Here is a 22,803-nt window from a genome sequence, read left to right as displayed (position 1 = left end):
ATTACATATCACTATATATCATGTATTAAGATATTAAAATATATTTTTTGTGTATATTCATTGTAAGTATTTGTTTAAACCCTATGATGCACGACCATACTTGGCCCTTGGGCTGATATAGGAGTCTCGGGTTGATACTGCATGTGATACAGATTTTGACATGTAATATTCTGTATCTGATAATTAATTTTATAAATTCAGTTGTTACTGTTTGTAAAAAAAATGTTTTCGAAGTGGTGTTGTTTTTTTTTGTTTGTTATACCAAACTTAATAAATTATAACAAAATATCTTTTTGCAAGCTTTAATTGATATCAATATACGTTACTTTCAGCAAAGTAAAGCGATTATAAAAAACAGCTGTGTACCCCATTGAATGAATGAATGAATACTTTATTGTATCAGCCAAACAATGCTATAGCAAATAACACAATCTACATATATAACAAATATGATAGAGAACAAATAATGTGTAGTATGATATAAATGAGTTATGCGTATCACGATCATTTACTATGGAGTCCTGACAGTGATATAAGAAGAAAATATATTTTGCGCTCTAAAAATATTGTGTATAACGAAGAATACTTGCAATGGTCTCCAAACAACAACAAACAGGAGGTTTATCTTTCAGTTAACGACAATTCATAATTTGTTATAATGAATGTGATATATTTCTTGTTCATATTTAAAACTTGTATAGAATTTGCGCATCATCACAAAACCCAGAAAAAAAAAAACTTGAGGCCTTTTATCGTATTATAGACATTGCTGTTAACGGTATTTGATTTACTAATCAAATAGCAATCGCGTGGCAACTGAAGCTGACAAACGGAATGTTTTCGGGTACTTCCGGACTGTATTTCCCCCTTTAATTCATACTGTTTTATCCGTGCTTAACTTGGTTTTCTTCTATCTCTAATACTACCTGGAATTAGCCGTCCATTAATCGTAAAAGGCACTTAACCATATGGTCCATAATTACTGTAAATTGTCCCGACAGATTAAATACAATTTGTTAAATGTGCTCTTAATTTGTTGCATTAAAAATTTGTAGATAACAGACCTTCCATAAACGCAAATGCTTCTAAGAGATACGAGCTGCTTTTTTTTTATACTTATTGAAATGGTTAAAATGCTACCGAAGGAAGCTAAATGTTAGAGTCAAAAATAATGTAATAAATATCAAGGAACTGATATACTAATGGTCCCACAAAAAAATAAATCAATTGATTATTTAGGGGTATTTGCAATAAGTAATATCCCGGAATCTAGGATAATTTTAAGACAATAAGCCAACTTATAGTGTACATGTATCTGAGATCAACGGATCGCAGTATTATGATGTCACAATTGAAAAGTAAAAATCGGACCAAAATTATTTCATCTATGACTGATGGTCACTTAATTGGAGGCGTGTATGGAGGGTTTCGGGTTTTACGTCTCTCATTTTATGTTTGTGGTTTCCGACTTCGTCGATAAAATACCTAAACCAGTTCAAAGGCAGCTAATAGCATGAAAATTCGAACAGAAGAACCGGATTTGGGGGAACAGACCATATCGATTGTCTTAAAATTTGATTAATTTGAAAACTTAACTGATTAGATACGAAACCAGACTTGCTTTTATTTATAACTCGTCTTTTTTTAACCGACTTTTATTAACTTGATATAAGAGAGAGCACAAAGACTGTACAGTAGGTGTCTGAAGTACCTTCCAAAACCACTGACACCTCTTTGATTTGATCAGTTCAATTAAATATACATTGATATATATTGATACGTTTTTGTTTTTTATTTATTTAAACATCTTGTAATTCCACCTCATTAAATAGAATGATTTGCATAGATTTGTTCAAGCCTCCTTAAGAACTTGTTAACAAGAATATAAACGGACTATTGACATCGATTTATTGGTATTTGTATTTAGATCATTTAAATGTTTACATATGTAAGATATTAAGCTGCATGTGACATGAATTTCTTTAGGAAACAGATTAAAAATAATGGCTAAATGTTGGTTATAATTGATTTTAAATACTGAATATCACTCTATATCAATGCAATTTAATCATGTTTTCTTAGTCTATATTTCTTTATTTACTTAAAATTTAATTTAAAATTTGCAACGGTTCTTTCAATCTTCATTTTAAAGACCATTGCTTTTTGAAGTACCGTTATCCTATCCCTTGTGACAGCTCAACAGATGGAAGCTTTTTTCTGATAAAAAAATGAGCATTGATGTATAATTGTTTCAGATAATTTCCTTCCGACCTACGCACTAAAGTTAATATTTGCGATTTAATGCATACGCTTATTGTGTAATGCACTCCCCCCAAACGCTATTAACCTCGAAACCAACTTAAAACCAATATAATAGGAATATTACACAGCTTTGCAACTAGTACGTGCAAGTTCTTTGATAAAGCTTGTTGACTCAGCATGTTTTATGTTTTGTTTGTTTCTTTCTGTAGTAACAATCAATTGACTATCTCTTACATGTTGAGGTCATTTCGAAAATGCATGTCAACTAATTTTAAAAGAATATCAAATAAAATATTTGAATATTAATAATGACATCGTGATTTACCTCCGCGCAGTTTATTTGTTCATCTGGAAGTTGTGTGTTTGTGAAATAAGTTTATTTCTGGAAATGATGGCGTTCAATGTCAAATATCAGTTTGACCTTGTTGATTCAATGCTCGATATTCAATCGTAGCCATTTAATTACTTTCTTTCTTTTTGTGATATTTTTTTTTCAATAATCTTAATAGTAATTCAATAGTCATCTCGCATGGCAGTCCCATTTTTCGCTGTTTCCATTTTTTTAAAACCTTGCATTGGCTTATTTAGATCACATCGCTACAATTAATAACATATTTCATTGGTGGTGTGCAAGTGAAATAGTTTTACAATGACGAAATTAAGCAGTAAATTAAAAATGAATAATATATATAGTGTAGAAACACGTCTACGGAAATAATAACAAAAGAAGGAACAAGATTTTTTCCAAATTCTCTTTTTTTAACGCCTTGCTAGTAGTTCTTTTAAGAATAGTAAAACAAAGACAACTATCGATGTGTTGAAAACAACAATAAAATAATTATGTTTATCATCCATACTCACAACAACTATTTAACAAATACAAAACAAAACAATAAAAAATGTAAAAATGTGATCATTGTATGAAATCCCAATTTTTTTTTATAATCATTATCTTTTGATAAACAACAAATGACAATAATGCCGGATTAAGCATATTTTGAATTGTCGACGGGTCGAGTTGACCTTTTTCCGTTTCTATTGTTACTGAAATATTGTGTATGTAGCTATATTATGTACATATTTTTTTAATTTGCTAAGTTTATTTTTTATTACTTTTATGGAAATATTTTACAAATAGTTAATCGTACAGATTAAGAATTCATGGCATGAATTTTTTTTTTCCTTCCTATTGAAAACCTATGTAGGATATTTACTTGTGTCCTTTGAGTTGAAAACATCATTTTCAATTTTTCAAATTAATATTAAATCATATTGAATTATAAAAAAAAAACAAGTGCTATCTTTAAAAATTATTTTACGTATAATTTTCTACATTTCATTCTGGAAATAACACATGGAGCACAATTTTAATTTTCGATACATTTTTTTTTTTCGAACGCAACTGAGTTATCAGTATTTAGCCAATCGGGAAACAGAACTGCGATCAGGTGACTTGCGTTTCCATGGAAGAGCGTCTTTAAGGTCGAAGGGTAAAAAGCGAAACTATACCGACTGCGGTAAAAGTTTTTAAAGGATATCTCGGGAAAACACAGAATATCAAATCAAAAGACAAATGCTAAAAAGATGAGCATGCCACTTGCACTGTACCAAATTCTCACGAGACATGAACGAAGTGTACGTGTTCGCTGAGTTAAGATTCTCGTGTAGACTTCAATAAAATAGAAACCAATAACGAATCTGATTAATTGGTATATGGTATGACCTATTAAAGTAATTCGGACCAATGTGTATTTTTGTTTCACGAGTCCGTAAAATTACTTTAATTTTAAAATGAGGTCGCTTTTACTGTTATTTCCTATAATTTGAAGAGTAATAACAGGGAAAAAGTCAAGCCAAGAAAACTGAATTTGTCTTTGTACATGTACATGTTATTGCTATTTTTGCTGCGAAAATTTGCTTTGATTTCTTTGTGGTCAGTTCTATCATTGCTATCTATACGGTATATATAAGACGAAGGATTCTAATCTTACCGTTCATGAACTAATGCGTACTGTTATTGTCTTCGCGGTAAAGTTTTCTATTTTTGAATATTATTCGAAAAATGTTTTTTTTTTTTTTTCATTAAAGAACGGAGTAATAAGCTTAACCTTCAGCTCGATTTGTTGAAATACAGTAATAAGCCTTTCTGGAAGTAAGAAATAAATATAAGAAGTACTGACAAAAGTCAAGAAGATCAGAGTTAAGGTAATTCCTTTAAGTGTAACTTTTAAACCCAATCCCATTATCTTCAAAATTTTCTTCGATAGAAAAACATAAAAAGCCATAAAGACATTAATAGAAAAACAATAAGGCTGTGGTAAAGTCGACTTAAATCCTGTTAGTACTATTACATGTATGAATGGGTTTGGATTTGGTTGTAATCTGTAATAGTACGTATTGGAAATGCTTTAAAAGAAAATATTATACAGTCACAAATTAAGAGACTTTTTAAGACGTTTAGGATTACGAACAAACGGAACATTAATTTCCCCATAAAATGATGGCTTTTGTAAATATTGAAATGGAGTATTTGGCGAATGAGTTTATTTTTTCAGTTAATGGTTAACAAGGTAGGCACTAACGTAACTCAACTACTGTGTGTATCTGAAAAGCACGTTCTGGATTTGTCGCTATGTATAATAGCGCACGTATATAGTGTGATTAAAGCACATTCTTTAGCAGCTACTAGTACAATCCAGTTTTTTTTTTATGTAAATATAGAACGTGTAGCGTCTATGCGTACAGTTTTAAAACGAACTTGTCGTAAAACGTCACTCAATTTAACACCGGGGAACTCGCTGCGTTTGTGGTCAGTATTTGTACCTCCAGTTGATTGAACACGAATTGTTTGCAATCATTCCAAAAAAAAATGCACACTTATTACCAGTCTATTTTTATTTCAAAGCCTTACCCTACAATCATTTCAACATTAAAAAACTACACGGTGAACTTTTCTGAAAATTTGTTTATTGATTTGCATATGAATAGTCCATATGATATACAAAAACTGAATTGTGGATTTTTTGCGAAATAGAGGTTTTTATATAAGCAAATAGCTGAAAATTATCCCTCTTTTTGTTATTTTGGTAAATTAAAAGCCTAGTATCTCTATTACAAAATGGATAGAAAAAAAATTTCATGTTAGATCTGATATATTAATCCTTTTGAAGTGCATTTCAAATTGACTTAATATTCAGTTATTTATTTAAATATATTGTCAAAATGACCCTAAAATACCATGCAGATATGGTTCAGTTGGGGCGATGATTCAGATTTCTAAAAATAACAATATTTTACTCATCATTGTTCAAAATGTGCACTGCGAATTTTCTTAAAACATTGACAAATGATGCTCCACAGTTATTGTAATATGTACAAATTTTAAGAAAATTGAATCATGGGAAAATTTTGGGGGTAGCTCAGTTTAAGAATAAGAAGGATTTTTGAAATTTTTCAAGATATTTCATGCTAGAGCATTTTAGAAGAAAAAAATGCATGTGGTGTGCTCGTTTTTGAGATATGAAATTCATTTAACATTTTGGCTGGATAAAGATTTCTCTTTTTTTTTTTTATAGGTTTTGTCTTAGTAGGTATTATCTATGAAAAACCCCGAAAAAAATAGCAAGGATTTCATAGAAATTTCTAGAGTAACATTTTAAGATGTGTTTAATGAAATTATGAGAAGAAAAGTTGGGGTCACTGGGGAAAAGTATGAATGCTATGGAATGGATAGAACCAAAGGGGTCCGAAAATCTGACAAAAATGGTTGGACATTAGCAGTGGACATCCTTAATTGTTATTTGCGATGATTTGACGTTTCCAACATGTCATCGCCAGGCTCAATAGTTTAGTTCTATTTACCAGAGCGTTTTTTTCCATATCGGTAACTTTCGAAATAAACAGGCAAACCTTGTATACAGTATACTAGTATTAATATTATAATGAAGTCTAATGCCGTTCTTTTCCCTTTTAATAGAAAATAGTGCACTTAAATTTAGACGGGTTGTGATTCCATATGCACGTGGTTAATGAAAATAAACGACAAAAATAATTGAATACAGAAAAATATTTTCAAGTGATAATAAGCAGTTGACACAGCACTTTACAAATATTTATATTCCCGAGGAATGTGATGTCAGGTACAAACTGAAAAATATGACACTTCGATGTTTGGGGAACTGAAGTCTGTTTTCACATGTCGGCATCATAAATATGACGTAATTTATATTTTTCTCCGGTAAATAACTTCAGCATCATGTTTGTTTACTAAGAACATTATGTTTATGTAAGATATTGAGAAAAACACGAAGTTTTGAGTATAAGACTTAATTACCACCTTTTAGAGTTAATGTAATTTACTATTCAAGGACAAAGGCATTGTACATATTTTAATTCAATATTTTTACACTCAAATTTCTTTGACTTGACCTTGCATTATCTATTTAAATCAAATTATGTGTTCTGATGAAGCAACTCGTCAAGTTGGTGTCTGTTGCAGAGTACAGAGAGTTCACTCTTGACCATTGTCGTATTTTGTTTTGTTTTTGTTTTTGGCTATGTTCAGATGCTGTGTATAATAGCAAATATTTGCCACTGTGCAACTTCTGATAGTGGGTATAAAAGCGTTAAAAAGTTGGTGACATTATATCCTCCATTTTGAGAATGTGGCTTGTACTGAGATCAAGTGGGATAAGGACGTAATAATGTTAGTTCTGTTGAGGGCTATCACGTCTATCACATTTCTAATATGTGAACGTCAGTTTTACTGAAAGTTGTCATATCTATAACATGTCTCATATGTAGACGTCAGTTCACATCTACCACACGTCTCATACGTAGATGTCAGTTCATATCTATAACATGTCTCATGCATAGACGTCAGTTAACATCTATAGCATGTCTCATACGTAGACGTCAGTTCATATCTATCACACGTCTTATACGTAGACGTCAGTTCACATCTATAACATGTCTCATGCGTAGACGTCAGTTCTACCGGAAGTTTCCACATCTATAACATATCTCATACGTAGACTTCAGTTCACATCTATCACACGTCGCATACGTAGACGTCAGTTCATATCTATAACATGTCTCATACGTAGACGTCAGTTCAAATCTATCACGCGTCTCATACGTAGACGTCAGTTCACATCTATAACATGTCTCATGCGAAGACTTCAGTTCAACCGAAAGAATTGACATCTATCACATTTTCCAATCGTAGACTTTGGTTCTACCGCAAGTTTTCACCTCTATCACATGTCTCATACGTAGACGTCAGTTCTAGTGAAGGTTTTCTGATCGATCACATGTTTCATACGCAGGAGTCAGTTCTACCAAAATTTCCCACAACTACCACATGCCTGATACCAAGACGTCAGTTCTACTGAAAGTTTACACACCTATCACATGCCACATACGTAGACGTCAGTTCTACAGAAAGCTCCCACGTATTTTACTTGTTGTATTTACGTAGACGTCAGTTTAACCGAAAGCTTCCACATCTAGATCACATCTCTCAAACGTAGACGTCATTTATACTGAAAGTCATGCCCAATGCCCCATATGTAGACGTCTGCAGTTTTTTTTAAATCGTAAGTGTAAAATTAGTCGTAAGTCATGACCTACGACTAATTTTACACTTTCAAAATTTATAGATCATTACATTACATTGAATTTTCCATATAGGTCCATGTATCAACACGAGACAGTCATGTCAAACCCGAGAGTTCTGTACAAGGGCTGATACGGGTCGAGTGTTGATGCAAGGGACGATATGGAACAACGCGACTTCATAATCTTTGTTTAATCAGACATTTTTAAAAATAATCACAAAAAAATCTACATGAATATTTCAAGTCATATTTGAATGTTACTTCTTCACATTCATTTATAATCAGAGTATTTCTTTTTTCTTTACCGATGACGCTACTATCGACAAACGGCTGATATTAAGACGTTGTCGTTGACAACCGGCCAATAAATAACCAGTTATCAGCACGGGTGATAGCGGCTTGCAACTTCCAGCGTCATCAAAGGGGTAGAAACGTTCATATCACGTCCAAATATGTGATAAATTATACTTCTACAACTAAAAAGCCGCAAGACTGGCCGTATCATCCCTCGTCTGTGTCGAGCTAACCTCCTATGTTTAGAAACAAACGTTTCTAGGAGATTTTTTTGTGTAACATAGTATGCTGGATTTCGGGAAAAAAAATCCCCTCCAAGTCATTGAATTTGTCAGCAATAGTTTTGTGGCTAATTACAGATAAACAAAATAATTATTATGATAAATGAAGAAGAAAATTATAATGAAATGTCCAACAGTGCTAGTGTCATCACCAGGACTCTTTTTCATTAATGCTCAATCGGGATTAGAAAGGAACTAATTACTTGGACAATACAGTGCTGTCGGCGACACGTTCTAATTTCAGAAAAGGAATTAACACATATATTAGAAAACTGCGAAGTTTTGTCACTGGTGAAAATCGTTTGCTAATTCTCCAGTAAAATAATGTCGTTTTCATCCCTCTGTGATGTCCGCTTCAATGCAATCTGCTAACTGCTTCGGGAATTGACAATAGATTGAGTCAATTGTGGTTAATTTGTTTCATAAATTAACATTCAATAATTGACAAAATAACTGACTACGGCGATAACAACCTATTAATTTAACAATAACGGTTAATAACATATTATCAATAAATTTGTAAATAACCGGTCGATATAGGACAGCTGTATAGGGCAAGTGGTGTTGTATTAGTTGCATTTATTATTGGTTCTCATGTTATTTTCTGAATAGGAGAAAATTGGAGTAAATGATCACATTTGATACAAATTAATAAGTAAAATTAGGCAATTATATATGATACATATTTGTATGGAACAATAACTTCAAAAGATTCTAACCTGAATTGGTCGAGTAAAGATTTATCTTTGTTTCGACTTTTTCACTGAGCATGGTTCCTACCAATTATAATGACTATTTATAATGGACAAAGACATTTTGATTGATCTTTAAATACTTAGTTGACGCTCATAGAATGTCTTCGCGAAGGAGAGTTATTTCTTAACTATGTGGGCGACCAGTGCGTGTGATGATAATTATGATATACATATATATATATAGATAATACCGGTAGGTCTTAACAGAATACTGTTGCAGTATATAATTCCATGTTAGCTTGTGTCATACTAGCGTCATAACAGTTGTTCACATACCAATAAATTTACTCCTGAGTGGAAACATGTCCAACAACTAAGTTTATATTTCGCAACGAAGCAGATTAGTCTCCAGCTCTGAGCAGTGTCAGGCATTCTAAATATACCCTTTCACTTCATTTATTTCCTCTATGATAGTCTAATAACTATAGACTTCAGATCTCGTGCATTGATAAATCAGGGCCGTTAACAGGCTGGATAATGAAATTTAACGGCTGTACAAGCAGCTACGCCTCCTTTTACGGACTGTCTTCAGAAATGGATTATCATGACAAGAGATGCATAATTCCTTTAATGTATAATGAAACACAAGATGCCTTAGGAAATTACAACACGGTAAACATGCATGTTTATTAGTTCTTAATACGCGACCGGGTCTTTCATAAAGGGTATCTTGGTTGGTGAGAGGCTCTAATGATCAACTAATTGTTGAGTCGATGTCGGGCCATTAACGATAATCATATCAAATAGCAAGACAAGAGGAAGTCGTTGCACACGGGTTTTAATTTGCTTGTTAATAAATCAATCACAACAAATTTTTCAATACAACTTTATAACATCATTTAAGCTTTAAGGGGTTCTTGAGGGATACATTTTCGAAACATAGGGTTTATGTATATGGATAGTAAGCCCAATATATAGACGCAAAGCTGGAACAAAATTTTAGCGCGTTAAAGAAATAGGTTTTTTTTTAAATTTTCAAAGACTTAAAATCGGTTTTCTACTTCATTTGTTTATTTTTAATAATGAACAAAGATAATTATGAACAACCTTAATCTAATCGTTCCATAGTTTTCACCTATATACATTTAATATAAATTACATTAAATTAAACCATTTATGATAAATATCCCAACCTTTTGACAATTAATTAGGCTATATCGTCAATTTTGAAATCTGGGACCAATTTCCAAGTACTATATATAGTTGTAAGAGATCTTGATGCAATTCTGGTCAAAGCAACTTTATACATAGGCAGTATAAGTAAAAATATTGTTACATATTGTATGTTTATCAAATTTCATTTAATAAACATATAATTTGTAACAATATGTTTTTTAAGATAAATGTAACTTTTGTTGGTCAATTTGGACGCACAAATGACTTTCTCTTCAGGGCGCAAGCTCGTTTAGAAAATTGTATTTTTTTTCCCTTTATTTACAAAAACTCACATATTTTATTTACGTTCTTTATTCTGACTATATTTCAAAATTGTCCAGTTATCGTTCTCGTTACAATTATCTAAATATAATTTATAGAAACTAAAATAACTATTTCTATGAACATATTGTGATATAAATAAAATTTTGCCACTTCAGAATACTCCCCCCAAACATGCCGTGTGCTAATATGTAATGTTTTATCTTTTGAAGCATTATGCAAAAAATTATTGTTGTGTTTCATAGAAAAATAGATGTGATTTGTTAGTTAACGCCGAAATACATTCTAGCTTGACGGATAAATGTAAGTTTATGAAAAGGAACCCAAATATGTTTTAAAAGGCTTTCAATTTGCCCTTTGTACAAATAATTGATAAATACTTCCTTGAAGATTATACTCGGCAGATATCGCTGTCAACAGAATCAACTTCTTTCATCGGCAGCTAACAGATGTTTGAAATAAAATTTAGTATTGTTACGCAATAGAACAATTTTATCAGCGAACCCGAAGATGCACCCCTATATACACAATAAAGACATCTTAACACAAAGATGAACACGCAACAAATTCTTCTTTCTTAACATGTTGATTTTTAAACTTGTCACCGAATTTCCGTTCTTCTTCAAACGGATATGAAACTAGTTGGCGTTAAATCTCGCAAAATCACGTCAAATACTAATTTCACTAATGGTGAACAGATAATGACTTCCGGTTTACAATAATTGATCATTCATTGGTTGTTGTTAAAGGTTGTAGTTACCATAAAATCTGATGCTATGTAACCGGGAATCATACCAGTAAAAATCAATTAACTGTAAGATCTTCATCTTGGATATCTAAGATGTGTCTATGAAAAGATATACATTGGCGATTCGTGTTACAATTAACTGATTTTCTGGATAAAAAAACCCAAGATTAAACATGTTTGTAATTCAAGGAAAATGAGTTTATAATTGAGCATCAAATATGAATTTTAATTCAAATAATGTTCAAATATGCGAATATCATTTTAAATCATAATTTAAATGTATAACAACATTTAAAGAAACACATACAACATGTATTTCTTTTTAAAAAAAATTAAACATATGCATTTCATTTGGACCATATATGTATATTTTTATTTCTTTTTTGTAAAAGTACTGTAAATATGTTGATTTAACTGTTACTTGTATTGCACTTAATATATTTGAAACTCTTCATTTATGGAGGAAATAAAGATAATCAATCAATCAATCAACCTGTCAAAGTACTAAAATCAATAAAAGTTGATTACATAAAAACTCTACATTCAACAAAACAAAGACAAAAGAAAAAAAGAAGGGTAGGGTTGATGTTCATTCCATGGTTACATCTGTAGGGTTGATGTTCATTCAACGGTTACTGCTGCAGATTTAATGTTCATTCCATGGTACAGCTGTAGGGTTGATGTTCATTCCACGTTACAATTGTGGGGTTGATGTTCATTTCATGGTTACATCTGTAGGATTAGTGTTCAATTTATAGTTACAGCTGTAAGGTTGATATTGATTAAATGGTTACAGATTTAGTGTTGATGTTCATTTTATGTTACAGTTGTAGGGTTGATATTCATTAAATGGTTACAGCTATAGGGTTGGTATTCATTTTTTGGTTACAGTTGTATGGTTGATATTCCATGGTTATCTCTGTAGATTTAATGTCCATTTCTATGGTACAACTGTAGAGTTGACGTTAAGATTTGATTGGCCAGCAATGGTTTGAATATTCTTTCAGTACGAATTATATCTTGATCAAATATTGTGATTGTAATTTATAAACTAAATTCTATATCATAAACAACAAGTTAAAATTTGTCTACTGAACACTTCGTTCTGTAGGTGGTGTAATTATTCGTCAGGATGTTCATCAGATAATTGTATTAAGAGAACAGATTAAAGAGGAAAATCTCGGTGTCAGAATTAATCTTACTTAAACAAATCATTAAAATAGATTAGCGATCAATGCTCTTATATGTAAAAAGTTATACAGACTTAAATAATCTAATTAATTAGTTGGTTTCACAGATTGTTTCTGTCAGTTTAACAATGCGTTAGTTAGTGTCATGTGCGCTGCTGGAAACTTGTTTTTACATCATGTACATTTAAGAACAGTAACTTGGGGCCTGAAAACAAACAAATAAAAGAAGAAAATCCAATCAGAAATTTAAAAAAAACTACAATACACAGCAAAAAGCTGAACAAACGAACGATAATATATGAGATTTTTAGAACAAAACTTGATTATGGGATTGGATAAGTTTACAGCTGGGACATGATCTTACCTGTAGGTAATGTGAACCTCGTCTTCACGTCTCATAGTTCTATCGATGAAGAATTTGCTTGAAACATTAATTCATGAAATGCCAGATGCACGCATGCAGTAGTGATCGGAATCAACCGTTCGTCATGGATGGCGAAATTATTTCTTAATGCGATTGTCTCTTACGAAATTATTAAAGTAAATTAATAAGCATATATAAGAACAAATCATCCTTGGTCAAGATCAAGTCAAATCATATTTAAGGGGCTTAGCAGAAAGTAGTTTATAAACTTAGGAATTCTCTTTATATTTGATAGTTTTATCATAATTATTATTCATAGTTTCATTTAAAACAGTCTTAATATTTTTCTGTTTCATCTTTTTAGGAAAAATATTTTGAATTTAGACTAATCCAAAACCACACATGGTTAAAGCCCTGATAGCATTTGCAGCAAAAACCTAACTATTACGACATGTGATTATTTATGATGGAAGCTTTACAGACGGAATTACAAACTAGTTGTTTAGACAGAGATATTGATCCTTTGACGAGCCTTTAAATTAAATATCATTGTCCAAATGTTATTTTCAAAACACTTAAGATTTGGTATAGAAAGGCTTAGATAACTCATGCTGAGGTCTCCGCCCAGATATTTGTACAACTATGGTTGACAGCTACTATTTGACCAATCATATAATAGCTTTACAAACCGACAAGGATTCAATTGGCTGGTGCATCTAGAATTAAGAACTAACGAATCAATTTCAATAGTTACCAAATAAGTGATAATTAATTTTTGTAAGACGTATTATGAAAGTGTGAATTATTGAATACAAATACTGTTTTCAGATTTCAGATTAACTATCATCATCCTGATCGTCTGAGAAGAAAACACATTGAAAAAACATTTAGTACCTCTCTCGGGATGGATACGAGTTCCAACTCTAGTGCTAAAACTTCATCCAAGAAATCGTTTAGTGTTGATAGTATTTTAGGAAACAGTGAAAGCAGTAAAGAATGTTTGTTTTCATCTTTAAAGAGTCTTGAAGAATGTAAGTATATGGAAATTAAATTAATTATAATTAGTTCTGTTAAGGTTTGTTTTATTGAATAGACATACAAAAATAACGCACAATAATAATAATAATAATAATAATAATAATAATAATAATAATAATTGTTATCATCATTATTATTATTATTATTATTATTATTATTATTATTATTATTATTACTATTACTAGTTCTGGTAGTTCTTATGTTATTCATATAATGATACAGTGTTGATGTCTTTTTTCTCTTAAATTATTTTTGTGTTATCATAAATTGAGAAAAAAGTGCATATGCTTAATAAGCTTATATTTTAAATATTGTTCGTACACCAGACTTCATTTATTTCAATATTATTTTATTAAAAAAATGCGCGGTTTTTTTTTGTAAAATAACATCACATGATATTATTCATGTGATAGAAGAACAAAACATATTACAATGTGTATTTGTTTGCAGCATCAGTGGTTTGTCATGCTCTACAAAGTCCATTATCTGGGAGAACAGAGTTTCGGGAATCAAGTGGATCCTCAGATGCCAACTCTGAGTCGAGTCCTGACAAACTTGACGTCTCCAATGAGCATGTTTCTTCAGACTTTGAAAATGACAATGACGAAATAGAAGTAAGTGATGATTTTGATAAAAGTTCTGACAAAGGGGACGAAGAAAGAGGATACAGCTCAAAGCCGAGGAAGATTCGACGGAGTCGAACGACGTTCACAACCTACCAATTACACCAACTGGAGAGGGCTTTTGAGAAAACACAGTATCCTGATGTGTTTACACGAGAGGAATTAGCTATGAGATTGGACCTTAGTGAAGCCAGAGTACAGGTTGGTGCTTTCACATTATTTCTTTCCAAAGAAATGTGGTATCTGCTTGTATACCGGTTGCTTGCTGTTAGCATCAGTTGACCCCAAAACTAACAACCTTTGGTTAAATTAAAGTTAAACGCGGTTTGACTGGAGTCAAATTTTGATCGCCTTATAGCAATGTTCATGGTCAATATAAAAAAATAATAATAACATATTCAGTGAAGATAATATTCCCTTAAAAGAAGAATAAAAAAATACTCAAAATAAGCAGTTTCTTCGTGCAGAACAGTTCTATGAGATTATAAATGAATAGTTTTAAGAAATAATTCAGTGCGGGATTTTATCTATGGAAGTTCAAAGCTTCCGACGTTTTCAATTTTACAAGTAACACGTATGATTTCAACGACTATTTTCTTACGCAATTAAATCCCAGAAAAAAATATCTGCCTACATGATAATCAATGTGAATAAGTTATATAGTGTATATGTTATATAGTGTTTATGTTATATAGTGTATATGAAGTCTCTACAATCACTGAATAAATGCCAACAAAATAAAGTGATAAGATGGTATGATGTCCATTTTTATATATAAAATTGAGATATCAAACATATAGAACATATTTTCGTTTAAGCTGTTTCTATCTAAAATTGTTTTTAAATATTACATATTGGTAAGAAATCAGAAAAAAATAAAGAGTTAGCATCTCAACTCTCTCAGTAATTATGACGAAATTTTCTCATCAACCAAGGAGAGTTTTATTCTTTCAGAAACTTATTTAATTTCGTATGTTTTATTTGGTGTTGTGATAATAAGCGGGTTTGTTTGTCTCTATTGTGGTTTATTTATATTTTTTAAATTTTTGATTTGTTAGATAATTTATTCATACATCAATTGCTCAACATGCTGTTAGTATTAAGTATGGGTCAAATAGCAGAAGAAAACATCCTTAATTGTCGACACCAGTTTCTTCGAGAAATTAGCTATAGCTTTAGATATTGTTATGGCTATTACCTACTACTGTTGTTTGGTGCATGAGAACGTTGGGGACAACTGTTACTCCATAAACTATGCATGCAGGGAAAAGAACAGTGTGGGAACGTGGTCGACAATTGATACCCCATAAACCATACATCAATTATATGTAAGGGTCCACATGCCGCACAGTACAAATGGTATTTTACTTTCACTTTACTCAATTATTATTTCTGTTGTGAGAAAGAAATCAAATGTTTGCAAATCAAATCATAATTCGTTTGCGCCAAATATTGATACCGCTTTTGCGTTAATTTTGCTGGTAGAAAGTATCATTTAAAGGTTACAGATATTTTATCAATGATATCTGGCATACGAATGCACACACACACAAAGGCACGTTATCCTCACAAACATCAAAAATCCAAACTATCAGCAAGTGTACTTTTAAAATAACTTGATTGCATTTAACGTCTATTTCGTAATCCAGAAATTCTAGCATTTTTGCATGACATAGTTTGGATGGTTTCTACATATATTATCTCTTAATCTTCAAAATGGCGCAATTGAAAGCCCAAATGTAAGATCGCAACATTTTTTTTTTAAAAGGCGTAACCGCGCTTCGTCAAATAAAACAGATACACCAACATGATTAAAACATAACGTGTACCTGTAGTTGATATATCAACAATACGAACAAAGAAAAGCGCGATCGATGAAAGTTTCCATGTGAACATTTTCGAAATCAGTATTTTTTTCACAATTTCTCCTCATGTTTTTCGGTGAAAGTAACAAATTCAATGCAGATTTTTAAAACCTTTTTAAACAACCTCTTGAAATAGACAAATCAAATATTAAAATATGTATTCGGAAAGTGTGCCTTTAATATTCAAACACTTAAAATATTGAGATTAACAAGTTCTAAGTCATTTAAAGGTTAACATCCGAAGTTCTAGAAATTCTTATCTTGAAAAAGAAATCTGGTTTGTCCATTGATTGCGATTATAGCCGGTAATTAGACTTTAATTGGCACTGTACTGTTTACCTGTCATATTAACTAATTCGATTGTTTGTTTACGTTGACACGTTTGTTTGTTACAAGTTGCAGGTTTTAAGCCTTTCAGATTTGATTTTCTGATTAGCACTGAACATGTGATTTCCAGTAAGATCCGATAAACTGCCCATTTAAATACATATTCACGGGAAAACAAATAGATTTGATCAAAATACACAGAAAGGTGTTAAAATGTCAAAATATTAACACCTTTCGATCGGATTGACAAACACGCTAAAACTACGAATCAAATTTTAAAGAAAAAAGCGTAAATTTCTAAATAAACACCTAATAATTATCATGAGTTTAATGAAGTAAAAACATTTTTTTTCTATCAATTCGTCTTCATTTATATAATTAACAATTCTTTTCAAATGTTCACAAACAACTGAAAGATAATACATTTTTGTGATAAGTACTTCTTGTTTTGTACATTATATTGAATAATAACAAAAAGTTAGCAGTTCATTTCTCCTCATTGTGTCGTTATTCTGTCATTTAGAGAATGTGTCAAGTAATACTTCTTATCTATATACATTGTGTAAGACCGGTTGTGTAACTGAATTACAGCAGTCGCACTTTCTCAGTTGGTCGAATGAACATATTTTATTTCAAGCTCACGCAGAATCATCTTTTCTAATCATCTTAATAGCTGTGATGACAGAATAATGCTCTTATAGGAGATATTTAATACCAGAATCTATATGTAACAATCAGATGAGAGAGAACAATACTGACAACAAGTGGATTAGCAAAACTTGTAATTACCCTAAAGCAGTATTAGAGCGTATTGGATTAAAGGGAAAGAACCCAGCATGAGGGTTCAGGCAAGATTTTCTAAATAACATTATATTGTCTTGTCTGTTATTAGAATCATGGATCCCAGTGAGAACTTTCACAACTTTTCTTTTACTTAATAGGTATTAATGAAATGTCTTGGACAAATGGAGACCGGATAAACGAACGTAATATTAGTATTACAACATAACTAATTCGTTACCCGTTGTGTTAGTGTTCTATTTATATACTGCTTTCATTTCATACGCTTATTACCCGTTGTGAAAATGACGTTAGCCAGAAAAGCCATCTTAATTGAGCAGCATGGGTTTAAATTTCTTAACCTTTCAAATTAGTCAGTTTCGATCTGTTTTCTCTTACAAAAAAAAACAAACTTGAACTAGTCCTTTACTCTCCTCCGCTAGTGAATATCTCGATACCAGAACGAATGTGTTCACTCTTACGAACAGTTATTCAGGTCTTACTAAAAATAATGCTCGTCGTTGAAAGTATTTAGGATGATTCGATTTGTCTCCTTGTTAAGACACTTCGAAATATACACAACCAATGGAGTCATACACAAATATACCAATGTTATATTACTCATTATTTTATTTCTTTTCCTCCCAGAATTAGGTATTATACACATACTTGTAGGTATTTAGTGCATTTGTAAATATACAAAACATTGGATTTGACCAACGCAGCCATTATAACTCCTACGGTATAAGCAGTTCTTACTGATCCTATATAAAACAATAAATTTGATAACATTTGAATGTTTAATTAAAATCATATTAATTGTTAGCACACAATGTGATATGTTTTTTTTATATTTTGATTGTACATGGCTTTATAAGTAAGCACAATAATTATAAAACCGTTTTATAACCATTGTATATAGAAATAAGTTTAATCAATTTTCATGTTTTTGTACATGTTAACCTGGATTATTGTGATTTACGGTTTATATCAATCAGAATAGTAAACACAAGTGTCACGTATTGAAAATCATCCAGCTTTAATTTTATCTAGGTATATATATCAGAAACGCCATGGAACAATATCACATATATATAAAGAAGTATGGTGTGTCACTCTGAGGGGCCTGTTTAAGACTAAGACATGTCCTAATATGGTCAGGATATATCTCAACCCTAAGTCTGTTTATCTAAGATGTCGTAAGTCAAGACATCTCTTTTGGTCTATTTTGGTCCTAACTTTAGGACATGTAAATTTGTAGTCTTATGATTATTATAAGGTAAGACGTGGATTTTTAATGTCCTTAATAAATATAATATTAGTTTTAATGCAAATTTCTTCCCAAATTTTAGTTTTTTATGGCATTTGTTGTAGTGTTCGATATCTTTCTGAACAAGACACTTTCATTTTTCTCGACCCCGATCTTTGCAATATGTGTTGAATAATAAATGTGAATGCATTCATGTACGTTCGGGTATTTAAGGGCACCCAAAAGAAAAAAAAATAGAACAAAACAAGACAAAACAAACAAAAAAAACGTTCTGTTTTTTTCATGTGAAAAGTCATTTTCGTTTAAATAGGTCAGTAGTTTACCTTTTGTATTGAACTTGACTGACATCACTGTACACACAAATCACAAAGAGCTACTGAAATACAATATAGAATTACTGAAATATGTACCACAAATAGAATGAATGTCCGTATGGTGACCAACAAAAAAAATATAATATAGAATTACTGATACTGAAATATGTACCACAAGCAGAAAGTTCGTATGGTGACCATCGAAAAAAAAATACAGATGTTGATATCGAAAACGAAGAAAATAAAACGTTCAATATATGAATGAATGAACTAATAAATTATGTAGTCAAATAAATAAATAATAAAAAAAAATAAGCGAATAAATAAATAAGATTATTTTCGTTTTTTTAGGTTAATATCTAGTTAGTTATCTTCTAAAACTCTTCTACGCGATTAAAAAAATATATATTTTTTTCAACTTTGTCGCCTAAAAATTCTCTGAATACCACAGCAGATATAAAAAAAAATAGTTTCATTCCATAATGGAATTGCAATCTAAACGTAGATTTTTATTGTTATTTAACGCCGTTTTAATTTACATGGAGACAAACTCATTCCGAAATACTGCAACATGTACAAAGATATTGAAAATGTTATTAATATGACATTACAAGATGAGAGAGATATAATATCAACCTATTGAGAAAATAGAAACAGACCCTTTCATGTAGTAAAAACTATAATTTCAATTTTTATTGAAAAAATATAGAATAGGTTTCTTGTTGATTGTATGTAATAAAGAATAGTACTTAAAAGTGTTTAGCATTTGAGTCCATTAATAACCAGTGTTTGACTTAATAAATAGGTACCAAACAGCTATTACAAGGGCTCAATTATAACGGAGCCAGTTAGGGAGATATACACAATGGAGTAGTATGTTTTGCATAACGGGCGAAGATGAACATACTGTAAGGACAGTAGACATACGTCTGATACTCAAAATGACTTTCTTCAATTCTAATTAAAATGAATTTATAACACTCAAACTATTGTATCTTTGTTTGGTGAAAAACTAAAAAATACATTTAAAGGAATTAATGTGACGAGTATAATAACGAAACGTAAGTCGTCAACATTCAAACTCAAGACAACAAAACATAATAAATAGAAGTTTTTAATCGAATGGCAAATTACTAAATAGAAGTTTCATTATTTTCTGCTCAAATAAAGTAGTTAGTTTAACACTTGAAGGAATTGTTCCTCTGGCATTCAATAACGTCTTTATAAACAAATAAATTTGCACATTAGCCGTAAAGAGGTCTACAGAATGAAGAATATTAAACTTTAAAGAAAGGCATATATATTGGCCAACGGACCCAAGATTTAATTACAAATGCAACGCTATTTGCACTTTCCAATAAAGGAGATATTAGTTATCTTCTAACGCAAATTGTTTCAAGTATAGCCCTCCGGTTTGTAATTTTCAGAATAAAAACAATTTCTTGATCAAAAAGTTACTTAGAAGGAAATTATTTTCGATAAAGTGGCAAATTTAGCCTAAAATCAAATGTTTCCTAATAGATGAAAGCCCTTACCAACTAGATGAGTAAATAGGAGATATTAACTGGGTTTGTACAGAATGGCGTTTTTGTGTTCGCTTCAACGCTTTACTTAGCAATTCAAACTAAATGAAAAGACAAGATTGTTTTTAGCAATGATCAGACGAAATGGAAGGCGTGATTTGATTGTTACAATAATTACTTCTATATCTTTTTTAACGGCAGAAATTTCATCATAAATAAGTTATCTAGAAATTTGAAAGATCATTTGATCAATGAATTTGTGATCTAATTATTATGCCTAGTTTGTTTTCTATAATGTTTGACATTTTGCCCATTACAGAAATAATAGGCAATAAATTGCCTCTATCCTTTTACAGAACTACTGCTTTTCCATTTCTTACAGACCAAATCATCCGCGAAATTTGATCAAATACCAATAAAACTTCAATTTACTTTCCTTATAAATCTGTTGTCAAGAAGATCTGATTCAAGAGTTGTTGGTGTAACAGTTGCCCTTCATGAAGCCCGATCTGAATAAATTCAATATTCTGATATTCAATGTTCTGACACCATATTTTCTATACCGTTGTAATGTGGTTAAAAAATAATAGAAATATATCATGGAAATGTATACTCAGTGTTTTATCTCAGAATATTCGCGTTTTGTTGATTAAAAATAATTCATTGACTTTTATTCCAGGTATGGTTCCAAAACAGAAGGGCGAAGTGGAGAAAGAGAGAAAAGGCCTTGGGAAGAGAAAGTCCAAACTTCCTCCAAGGAGAAGCAAATGGGTACAGCGATCTACCTGCTGGACAACTTGGCCTGGGATATCCAACGTCTCCAGAGCTGTTTTGGTCTAATCGTATGTCACATCTTACCGGAGTCAATCCAATGATGGCCATTCATCAAGGAAATCTTAACCTTGCTGCATATTACATGCAAGGAAAAGTACCATTCGGAGGCCTCTTTGCACACCATGCAGTCAACTCAAATGCATTCGGAGTTCCCAGTATTTTTCTAGGAGGCAGCAGGCTTTCTCCACCATCCGCTTCACGTCTTCCTTACGAAACTGAATCTATTGACATGCGCAGATCAAGTATCGACAAATTACGACTTAAAGCAAAGGAACATTCAGCAAATATGGACAGTGTTTCTCCTCCTTTGAAAAAAGATGCTAAGTCGTGAAATATTTGGACATGTTGTAGTTTGAATTAATCTATCCCAACTAGTGGACGTCAGAGAAAAATAAAAAGTCCCAATCACAGCAAAGTGCATAACTGTGTCCATCAGGCTTGTCTGTATTTTCTCCGCATAAAAAATATCTAGTGATTGCCATACTTTATGATTAACAAAATTGTACATGCCCTGTGTTATGACCTATACATTTTATCGTACAATATTATTATATGAGCAACGATTCCGCAAGCGTTGCTAAATTTCACATTACCCTCATCAATTAATGGGATTCATAGTACAAATCGTTTTGATAATTGTTTTGACTAGTATTGTTATCTATTATATATAATTGTTATTGTATACTTTAATAAATTGTCGTAGTGCCGGTGAATTGTTCAGTTCATGCAATAGATCTCTAGCCTTTTTTCAATGGCTAAAAAGCGACAATTTAGATTGCAATGAATATGCCAACAATACAAATATGAGATATGGTTCACAAAGCAAGTACATGTGCTGCTTGACGCGTCACACCAAAAAAAGATAAAAATAAAATATACTGCATAACATACATTTGTTAATGCCAAAGGTTTCCCAGAAACTATAGCTTGAGTCAACATTTCAACTAGTCAAAATTAAGATAACATGGAAAAAACTTTTAAAAAAATGCAGATGACCGTCAGGGCTCGGTTGTTCGAAACATGAATAAAGTTTGAATAACCGGACCTAGAAAATTTCACACTATCAACCACACGAAGGATACAACACCATGATATTATTGGGTGTATATGTTAACATAAAAAGGACGCTTATTTCATGGAAAAGACTTTATCAATCTCGTCACAAGAAAATTTCTGATAAACCACTCCGGGATCCAATATTAATAGAATACTCTAGTCCCTTATCTCCCAACTCGTTTTAATGTGGTGTGAAAGTTTCATTCATTCATTCATTCATGCAC

At 31.4% G+C, this 22,803-nt stretch overlaps 1 protein-coding gene across 1 annotated transcript; it reads left to right on the top strand.

Moving 5' to 3' along the window:
• The first annotated feature begins 13,767 nt into the window (after positions 1-13,767).
• On the top strand, positions 13,768-22,230 carry LOC148622760 (retinal homeobox protein Rx1-like). Its single transcript, XM_088574060.1, has 3 exons — positions 13,768-13,980; positions 14,438-14,811; positions 21,369-22,230. Exons 1-3 carry the CDS (start codon positions 13,854-13,856, stop codon positions 21,852-21,854), a joined length of 987 nt encoding a protein of 328 aa, XP_088430186.1. The 5' UTR covers positions 13,768-13,853; the 3' UTR covers positions 21,855-22,230.
• Positions 22,231-22,803: the final 573 nt, after the last annotated feature.

The sequence above is a fragment of the Perna viridis genome, chromosome 3 (genome assembly GCF_037379345.1).
Source record: "Perna viridis isolate PV_CMFRI_1.1 ecotype Kerala chromosome 3, ASM3737934v1, whole genome shotgun sequence".
In the NCBI taxonomy this organism is placed as follows: Eukaryota; Metazoa; Mollusca; class Bivalvia; order Mytilida; family Mytilidae; genus Perna; species Perna viridis.
The sequence above is the reverse complement of the archived record's forward strand: the minus strand, read 5'-3'. Positions and strand labels throughout refer to the sequence as shown.

Bases quoted from the DNA above. Each gene is read 5' to 3' on its own strand.
- LOC148622760 (XM_088574060.1), top strand. From the start codon at position 13,854: ATGGATACGAGTTCCAACTCTAGTGCTAAAACTTCATCCAAGAAATCG. The intron at 13,981-14,437 runs GTAAGTATATGG...ATTTGTTTGCAG, and splicing joins TTTAAAGAGTCTTGAAGAAT to CATCAGTGGTTTGTCATGCT. The intron at 14,812-21,368 runs GTTGGTGCTTTC...CTTTTATTCCAG, and splicing joins TTAGTGAAGCCAGAGTACAG to GTATGGTTCCAAAACAGAAG.